Below are 10,004 nucleotides of genomic sequence, written 5' to 3'. Positions count from 1 at the left end.
AGCAGATGATGCAGATGTTGACAGCACGACTGCACTAAGCACGTTGCAACAGCCACCATGCAAGCAGATGATGCAGATGTTGACAGCACGACTGCACTAAGCACCTTGCAACAGCCACCATGCAAGCAGATGATGCAGATGTTGACAGCACGACTGCACTAAGCACCTTGCAACAGCCACCATGCAAGCACAACGGGTAAAAAAAACAAAAAGTTGTTTACTTTATCTCAACCATGAAACAAATACAAAAATGTTCATAAATAATTTACACGTGACATAAGTCAAACATATCATTACTAAAGTCAAAATAATCAACACCATCTTGGTATATATATGAAAACGTCTCCCTGAGAGACGGTCAAAATTGATTAAAAGAACACCACCATTTTTGCTTTATTTAATCTTAGAACAATAATGCATCATCAATGCACACACCAATCCCAATAGCGTGATATATCAAATGAACAAATCCACACAACTGAGAACATCCCGTGTGTAGGTTCGAACCCTCATCACGGCCCTTGTCGATTTGTTAATAATACATCTATAACAAATAACGCATTGTAAATGTCCAAACGATCTCAAAATACAATGACCAGACGCCAGAGACCACGACAACAAAGGCTGCCAACGGGACAGTTCTGCAGGAAACGGCCACCAACGGGACAGTTCTGCAGGAAACGGCCACCAACGGGACAGTTCTGCAGGAAACGGCCACCAACGGGACAGTTCTGCAGGAAACGGCCACCAACGGGACAGTTCTGCAGGAAACGGCCACAAACGGGACAGTTCTGCAGGAAACGGCCACCAACGGGACAGTTCTGCAGGAAACGGCCACAAACGGGACAGTTCTGCAGGAAACGGCCACCAACGGGACAGTTCTGCAGGAAACGGCCACCAACGGGACAGTTCTGCAGGAAACGGCCACCAACGGGACAGTTCTGCAGGAAACGGCCACCAACGGGACAGTTCTGCAGGAAACGGCCACAAACGGGACAGTTCTGCAGGAAACGGCCACCAACGGGACAGTTCTGCAGGAAACGGCCACAAACGGGACAGTTCTGCAGGAAACGGCCACCAACGGGACAGTTCTGCAGGAAACGGCCACAAACGGGACAGTTCTGCAGGAAACGGCCACCAACGCCTCAACCTCCTCAGCGGCTGGCCATAGGTTTCCAATGACATTCCATATTCCTTTACCACCGTGAAACATTACTTTACCATCCGTAAAGCTGAGTCCAGAACGAGTCCAGAACGAGTCCAGAACGAGTCCAGGAACGAGTCCAGAACGAGTCCAGGAACGAGTCCAGAACGAGTCCAGGGGGCAGAGCACACACATACTAGAAGGAGGCAAGATCCCGGACTGGAAGTCACACTGGAACACAACAAACCCACCACACACCAGACGACGTCACGAAGGGTAATCGAGGTGTGTCTGATTACCCTCATTAAACTGTGGAGTGGTTCCTCACGCTCCAACACGGTTCATGGCAGCCTGACAGGATCGTTGGCAGGGAAACCCACGCGATCCTGTTAAGGCCAGACATCACACACACACACACACACACAAACACACACACACAAAAAAAAAGAAAGTTCGTGTAAACTGTTAAGACCCCCTTGTCTTAACCAGTGTAATTTGGCTTTAATTGCACTTGCAAGAAGCTGTGTTATCTCGGTACGGAAATAACCGGGTGTGTGTGACCACTCCCCGTTGGTGACATTAAGAGTGAAGGGCACCTAGAGTAACAGTCCGCTCTAGGTATGGAGCCACGAGCTCAAAGAGGGAGATTTGCAATAAACACTTATCAGTATCTTATGAATACCGTACCATGTGTATCGCAATCATGCAATGTCGTTTGGTAACCCTGTAGTGTTGAGTGGCAGCCGTGCAATGGTGTATAGCAATCCCGCAATTTTGTATGGCAACTGTAATTATGACAGTCATGCAGAGTTCTACAAACACCGTGCAATATTATATGCCAACCGAGCAGCGTTGTGTGGCATGCAATAGATATGGCAACTGCACAATATGGAATCACACCTGTGCAATGATCTATGACAACAGTGTAGTGCACGATAATCGCGCAATGCTGTAGGTGAGCTGTACAATCCTGTGCGATAATTATGCAATGGTGTATGGCAACCGTGCAATACCAACCCTGCAGCAATGTGCCATCCGGCTGCCAATGTTATTTTGTGTGAACTGCCTCATTTGTGCGCTACGACTTTGCCTAATGCAAACACAAAACCCATATAACATACAAATCTATCTAAAACAAACCCATCTGGCTAATACTACCACACACAAGTCATTCTAATACAGATCAAATTGACAGTGATAATTTTATAACAAGTGATTCAATTGTCATAAAACTGACAATGAGTCACAATTAGACTTATCGTCAATTAATACAAAAATTAGACTTCACAATAAGAGGGCGGTAGGCTAAAAGGAAAACTGCATTGGAAATGACCTAAACATCCCCTCTAATGCGTTGTGTGCGCGCGCTTTTCTCCGAGGCTATGGTTCCCCTTCCTCCAGCCAGAGGTGGTATTCCCCCTTTTCCCTTTTCCTATCTAAGGGATAAGAAAATCTAAGGGATTCCAGGGCATCTAAGGTTTTAAATCTTATAACGCATCTAAGGCTATGTCATAGTGGTCCAGCAACTGTGACAGGCAAGAGCGCCCTGTCCTGAAACCATGTTGTCCAGGGTTATGGAGATGCTGTGATTCCATGTATTTTGTGATCTTACTTCTTAGCGCGCAATCAAAGATTTTTATGATGTGCGATGTTAGTGCTATCAGCCTTTAGTTTTTGGCCAATGTTTATTCCCTCTTTTATTGAGTGGTATAATTTATGTTGCTGTTAATATGTCAGGGATAACTCCTGTATCTAAGCTCCGTCTCCAAAAAAACATTTAAGGCCTGCGATAGTTTTTTTTTTTAACAATTCTTGATTAATATGGAGTTCCAAGAAACAGGGCCTGGTGTAGAGTGCATACTGTCTATGGCGCCTTCAAAATCCAGTGGGGATAGGGTGACAACTGATATATGATTTGATGTTGGTATCACATCCATGAAGAATTCGCTTAGGTAACTTTGATGATAGGTAATGATGATAGAGTTACAAGATACGAGCTAGATGGTGTTGTGATTGCGAAGTCGGATTGCGAAAGGGATCTGGGAGTTATGATTAGTAAGAATTTAAAACAAAAGGATCAATGCATAAATGTTCGTAATAAGGCAAATCGGACACTTGGATTTATTAATCGCAGCGTTAGTAACAAGACACCTGGTGTGGTTCTCAAGCTATATCTTGCTCTAGTTAGGCCCCATTTAGATTATGCAGTTCAGTTTTGGTCGCCATATTATAGAATGGATATAAATTCACTTGAACGTGTCCAGCGTAGGATGACTAAGTTAATTCCCCAAATTAGAAATCTTTCATATGAAGAAAGATTAACAAAGCTTAAGTTGCATTCACTGGAAAGGCGAAGAGTTAGGGGTGACATGATAGAGGTTTACAAGTGGATGAATGGACATAACCGGGGGGATATTAATAGGGTATTAAAAGTATCAACACAGGACAGAACACGAAACAATGGATATAAATTGGATAAGTTTAGATTTAGGAAAGACTTGGGTAAATACTGGTTCAGTAACAGGGTTGTTGATTTGTGGAACCAATTGCCGCGTAACATTGTGGAGGTGGGGTCCCTCGATTGTTTCAAGCACGGGTTGGACAAGTATATGAGTGGGATTGGGTGGTTATAGAATAGGAGCTGCCTCGTATGGGCTAATAGGCCTTCTGCAGTTACCTTTGTTCTTAAACAGGGTTGTTGATTTGTGGAACCAATTGCCGCGTAACATTGTGGAGGTGGGGTCCCTCGATTGTTTCAAGCACGGGTTGGACAAGTATATGAGTGGGATTGAGTGGTTATAGAATAGGAGCTGCCTCGTATGGGCCAATAGGCCTTCTGCAGTTACCTTTGTTCTTATGTTCTTATGTAACACTACACTACACAGGTTAGGTTATCAATCTTCAGTGTTTAATGACTCACAGAAAACGGACACGTACCGTTGCCTCAGTATTTCGCTCATTTCTTTGATATCATCTATGAGAGTTCCATCTCCCTTTCCCAGGGGCCCGATACAAATTTTTTTCTATGTTCTAGATTTTGTATAAGTGAAAAAGTTTTTCGGATTTCTCTCTATTTCGCTGATATTTTTTTTCTTTTGCTCTCTCTGCCTGTCCTGGATTTTATATGAATCTTGTAACTTCAGTTCAATAGTTTCTATTTCTCTACCTTGCCTTCTTCGTCGTTCTTGAGATAAGGTGTGGCTCAATTTGTTCCGCGATTCGCTTTCTTCGTCTATAGAGGGAACATAGAACATAAGAACAAAGGTAACTGCAGAAGGCCTATTGGACCATACGATGCAGCTCCTATTTATAACCACCCAATCTCAGGCGATGAGTCACAATAACGTGGCTAAAGTATGTTGACCAGACCACACACTAGAAGGTGAAAGGACAACTACGTTTCGGTCCGTCCTGGACCATTCTCAAGTCGATTGTGAGAATCGACTTGAGAATGGTCCAGGACGGACCGAAACGTCGTCGTCACTTCACCTTCTAGTGTGTGGTCTGGTCAACCACCCAATCCCACTCATACACATGTCCAACCCTTCTATGGAACGGGAACGACATTCCCGTTCCAGTCTGCATCTCTTCCTCTCTTTTTTTCTTAAGACCTATGCAACTTGAGCATGTTTCTTGTGCCACCGAGCACTAGAGTACCACCACTACTACTACAACTACTACTACCACTACTACTACAACTACTACTACCACAACTACTACTACATTAGCGCCACTCTTGCACTAGTACGTAATCAACAAACACAAGTGTCACCTGTGTTATCTCATCCACAGGTCAAGTCAGGGCCCAGGAAGAGCAACAGCGGCGAGCAATATCAGCAACATCTTCAAGAGGAAGACGCCTACAACAGCAGCAACAGCAGCAGCAGCAGCAGCAGCAGTAGCGGATCATGGAACAAAGAGAGGCAACAAAAACACTAATGGCCATAGAGGAAGCAGGTGCAGAAGCAACGGGGAACCAAAACAAACTGGTGCAAGGAACACGAGCCACAATAAGTAACTCTTGGTTGGAAAACAATTACATCCTGACAAGGAATTTATTCCCTCACATAAGGAAGAATAAATTCCCCATGTACGAGCATGGATACATATCCTTGATTTAGGCTGGATTAGATTATGATACGTTCGCTTGGGATAGTTTAGGTACGTGTAAAACTGTACTGTGTAAGAGGGAGGGAATTATCAGGGTAAAGCGCCAGGCCATTACGACTATATAGAACTGGGAAGGGATAAGGATTTGGCATGGGACGGGGGGGGGGGAAGGGGGGAAGGAATGGTGCCCAACCACTCGTGCACGGTCGGGGGATTGAACGCCGACCTGCATGAAGCGAGACCGTCGCTCTACCGTCCAGTCCAAGTGGTAGGGCCTCTTGTGCAAGAAAAATATCTTATCCACAGAGACAACAACAGGACCAGCAGAGACGTGAGCATGATGGTGATGAGCATGATGGTGATGCACATGATGGTGATGCACATGATGGTGAGGGCGCAGCATAGACAGCAGGATGATGAGTAGACCTTGGCAGTGGGAGAGAGAGATACAGGGGAACAATGTGTGGCGTGGCAGTCATCTCGTATCTTTATCATGCACCCCATACCCATCCCCGTGGGCGGTGGTGGAAAGGGTTACAGAGGCACACAATAGTTTCAGGAACTGAACGTCATAGTTCGCCATAGTGCCAATCAAGCTTCACAACATTGTCACTTGTTTAGCTAAACGAACTACGGGCGTGACAGTATGGTGGAAGCCACGCCTGGGAGCTGTACTCCCACGGCGCTCTCAACCACTCCCACGTTACACCATGGGTGACCACTCCCACGTTACACCATGGGTGACCACTCCCACGTTACACCATGGGTGACCACTCCCACCACATACCAAAACAAAAATGGTTAGGAAATTGCTGAAGGTCACAATTGGCCCACGCGAGACTCCCCCCCCCCCCTATTTATACCTCACTTATATTTGTCTAACTTCAGCTTACAACAATCCCACAACCCCCAAGTCTAAACTGGTAAACAACACTACTGTTGTGGGTCGCGCCCAGTGGGAAGACCAGTAGTTAGCCGATGTGACATATAAACTATATACAAATGTAGCATTTTTCCTTGTAAATTGAAGTAAATATGATCTTTATATTGTATATTATTTAATAAAAAGAAAAGAAAAGAGAGATGTGACCTCGAGAAGCATAACAAAAGCTTCCTCTCCAAAACAGCGAGACGCCCATATTTAGTTACAAATCTCATTACCGATTGGCTGTTGTGGTCCCCAGTGAGGACTTTGCCGTGTCCCCGGAGACCTAGTACACGGAACACTCTTAGTCTGTCCCTAATCATCTGGTCAGAAAATGGACTTCATGTCGGGTTGATCTGCCTTCCAGGGTAGGGGGTATGGGGGAAGGGGTAGGAGGTTAGGGGGAAGGGGTAGGGGGAAGGGGTAGGGGGTTAGGGGGAAGGGGTAGAGGGTTAGGGGGAAGGGGTAGGGGGTTAGGGGGAAGGGGTAGGGGGTTAGGGGGAAGGGGTAGGGGGTTAGGGGGAAGGGGTAGGGGGTTAGGGGGAAGGGGTAGGGGGTAAGGGGTAGGGCTTAAGGAGGCCAGGGAATGTGTCAACTTATCAGTGACTATGGGGAAGATTGACTGATAAAGATTAAGCCACCCAAGAGGTGGCACGGGCATGAATTGCCCGTAAACTATGGGGAAGTGAGGTCTGACTATATATACCCTGCCTGCTAGCCCGGTTGTACCTGTTGTTATAGTTGAAGTATTCTGTCGTTCTTTGTGGAAGGAGGTGGCTTCCACAACCTCTTCTCTCAGTGCATCGCACTCGTTCACTACCCGTACAGGGGACGAGCATTTCCATTTTTAACCAGTATTTACCAAAGTCTTTCTTAAAACCTAAATCTAAACTTATCCAATTATGAATGAGTGGTTATGAATGAGAGCTACCATGTAGGGGCCAATTTAGATATCCTTAGCTGCATCTATTTGTTCTTATGTTCTTAAATGGGGTTAGGTCAGAGTGGGATAATGTTGTTATTTTACTCATTTGTGTTTGCAACTTCTACTCATGTCCTATTTACTCTTAATTTAAAGAGGCAGTTTTTGTTCATCTTGTCTATTCCATCTTGTATGCTGTGATCATATCTCCTATGTTTCTTCTGTCCTCCAGGTTTATGAGGCTCGGGTCTTTCAACCTGTCATCACACCTTAACCCACTTAACTCCGGCACTAATCAAGTAGCATTTAGGTTTATAAATGATGTTCTTATATTTGCCAGCATCACATATATGCTGCCGGTGTCACCCTGCCTGGCTGGGGGCCTCTGGAGAGAGTGCTGCAACTATAGTCACTCACAAATCTCAATCTCTCTACCTTTCATGAATTTCTTGTAATTCTTATAAAGCTACCTCTGAGGAGAGGGGGGGGGGGTGCAGCCGAAATTGAGATGTGGGTCGCTGGCAAGTTGTTTGTAGGGAGAGAGTGGAGGAGACTAAGGCAGGACCACTGGGAGTTAGAAAACAGATGTGTAACGGGCGCAGTGATCGACGTTATGGGCGGCCCGGGCTATAAGGACGCGAAGTGTTGAGAAAGTTATGTTAAATGATGAGACGGAGCCGTGTGAGCATCCACCAGGGCGGTGAGAGGGGTGGGGGGCCAGGGCGGCGGTGAGGGGGGGCCAGGGCGGCGTTGAGGGGGGGCCAGGGCGGCGTTGAGGGGGGGCCAGGGCGGCGTTGAGGGGGGGCCAGGGCGGCGGTGAGGGGGGGCCAGGGCGGCGGTGAGGGGGGGCCAGGGCGGCGTTGAGGGGGGGCCAGGGCGGCGTTGAGGGGGGCCCAGGGCGGCAGTGAGAGGGGGTCTAGGGGGGCGAGCCAGGGCGGCGGTGGGGTGGGGGGGCGAGCCAGGGCGGCGGTGGGGGGGGGGGGGGCGAGCCAGGGCGGCGGTGGGGGGGGGGGGGAGCGAGCCAGGGCGGCGGTGGGGGGGGGGGGGGGCCAACATTGACAAGTTCTCACGCTGACAGCAGTAACCGTGGGAGCCCGAGGCGGTCGAGCTACGCAAGCCGTCCATCTCGCCAGCGACACCTGCCGTTATCCGCATCAAAAACCTCTCTTGTGGTGCCCCCCGCGGCTGGTCCGCCGTCTCCCACACAGTTTTAGGGCCATCTCCACACAACGTGGTACGCCTTCGTGGACCTTCTCCGGATGTGGGAAGTCTTCAGTTTCAACCAGAACTTCAGTGTATCTGACAAACTCATTAACATCTTAATTGTATATCAAGACAATAAAAGAACAACCAGGACAACCGTCACCCGAGATGATAAATCAAACAAGACAAAAATCTCAACCAACAAGATAATTACAGGCCAAACTAGACATTTTTACAACTTTCAAGACAAAATCAACCCCATGAAGACTTTAATTAACAATCCTACTACACAAGTCACTTGTGCTGTCCCGTCTTGAGTACTGCTTAGTACTCGCTTTTCCCTTCAGAGCAGGAGAGATTGTTGAAATAGAGGGAATACAGAGAACATATACGGCATACATAGACGCGATAAAGCACCAAAATTATTGGAATCGTCTCAAAGCTCTCCAAATGTACTCACTAGAAAGGAGACGAGAGAGAGATACCAAATAATATACACATGGAAAATACTGGAGGGCCAGGCCCCTAATCTACACAGTAAAATAACATACTGGAGTGAACGATATGGAAGAAAATGCAGGATAGAACCAGTGAAGAGCAGAGGTGCCATAGGCACAATCAGAGAACACTTTATAAACATCAGAGGTCCGCGGTTGTTCAACATCCTCCCAGCGAGCATAAGAAATATTACCAGAACAACCGTGGACGTTTTGAAGAGAAAACTGGGTAGTTTTCTTCAAGACGTGCCGGACCAACCGGGCTGTGGTGGGTATGTGGGCCTGCGGGCCGCTCCAAGCAACAGCCTGGTGGACCAGACTCTCACAAGTCAAGCCTGGCCTCGGGCCGGGCTTGGGGAGTAGAAGAACTCCCAGAACCCCATCCAGGTACTATGACAACCACACCCACCATGACAACCACACCCCACCATGACAACCACACCCCACCATAACTACTACCCCCCACCACCATCACAATAACCATGTAAGGGGAGCTGGAGAGTGACTGCCAGAAGGTAGACACTTGTACACCGCCTCAATATACAGTTCTAGCGTCAATCACTAACATCACTCAAACACAATTCTCCTCCAGACGGTCTTCACACAGAAACTTACTAGTCTCTTGCTTTAAATTATCTTGATGCTGGTTTTATAGACGGCGCCAGCTGCACGCTAATGTTAGAGAAGTCCACTGACGACAGCAATATTTTAGTTAAACGTGTTTTGTGTGCGCGCGTGCGTGCGTGCTTATGTTCCCTTGCGTAATGCTTTTTAGGCAGACTTGCATAACAAGCCGAATTTCCTCCATCATTTTGTCGATAATTATTGAAAAGTCTTTCTTTTATTATTCATTATAAAAAAATTCATAAAAGTCATTCATTTATTAAAGATAAAGTCATTCACTTCAACAATTCTGGACCAAAACTAACTCAGCAACATGTCCTAACGTAAACAGGTCGATTATTCCTCAATGCTGCATAACTTACCTAGAGGTGGTTCCTAGGACTAATGTCCCCGCGGCCCGGTTTCAACCAGGCCTCCTGGATAGTGATCTGGTCAACCAGGCTGTTAAGACACCGATGCTCGCAGTCAGACATGAATTCAAAACCCTGTTGATCAAGCATCCTTCTGTGGGGGGTTTATCAAGCTTAGATTAGCTAAGTTATGCTCCTTAACACTGAGAGCGTGTTGAAGTATCTTGGG

General features: G+C 46.9%; 2 protein-coding genes across 2 annotated transcripts in view; both read left to right on the top strand.

Annotated features, from left to right (window-relative positions):
• Positions 1-567: 567 nt before the first annotated feature.
• Positions 568-1,182, top strand: LOC138367455 (salivary glue protein Sgs-3-like). The gene has a single exon (XM_069329117.1). It carries the CDS (start codon positions 568-570, stop codon positions 1,180-1,182), a length of 615 nt encoding a protein of 204 aa, XP_069185218.1.
• Positions 1,183-1,847: 665 nt separating this feature from the next.
• The window catches only part of LOC123760804 (mucin-2-like), a 57,385-nt gene continuing 49,228 nt past the window's right edge, over positions 1,848-10,004 (top strand). The window contains exons 1-2 of the mRNA XM_069329116.1: positions 1,848-1,862; positions 4,937-5,067. Coding sequence (XP_069185217.1) covers positions 1,848-1,862; positions 4,937-5,067 — 146 coding nt within the window. The remainder of the gene's footprint in view (positions 1,863-4,936; positions 5,068-10,004) is intronic.

The sequence above is a fragment of the Procambarus clarkii genome, chromosome 22 (genome assembly GCF_040958095.1).
Source record: "Procambarus clarkii isolate CNS0578487 chromosome 22, FALCON_Pclarkii_2.0, whole genome shotgun sequence".
NCBI classification, from domain to species: domain Eukaryota; kingdom Metazoa; phylum Arthropoda; class Malacostraca; order Decapoda; family Cambaridae; genus Procambarus; species Procambarus clarkii.
Note: the sequence above shows the minus strand (reverse complement) of the source record. Positions and strands in the feature narration are given on the sequence as shown.

What these genes read in the sequence shown, in the direction of transcription:
- LOC138367455 (XM_069329117.1), top strand. Translation starts at nt 568, where the DNA reads ATGTCCAAACGATCTCAAAATACAATGACCAGACGCCAGAGACCACGA.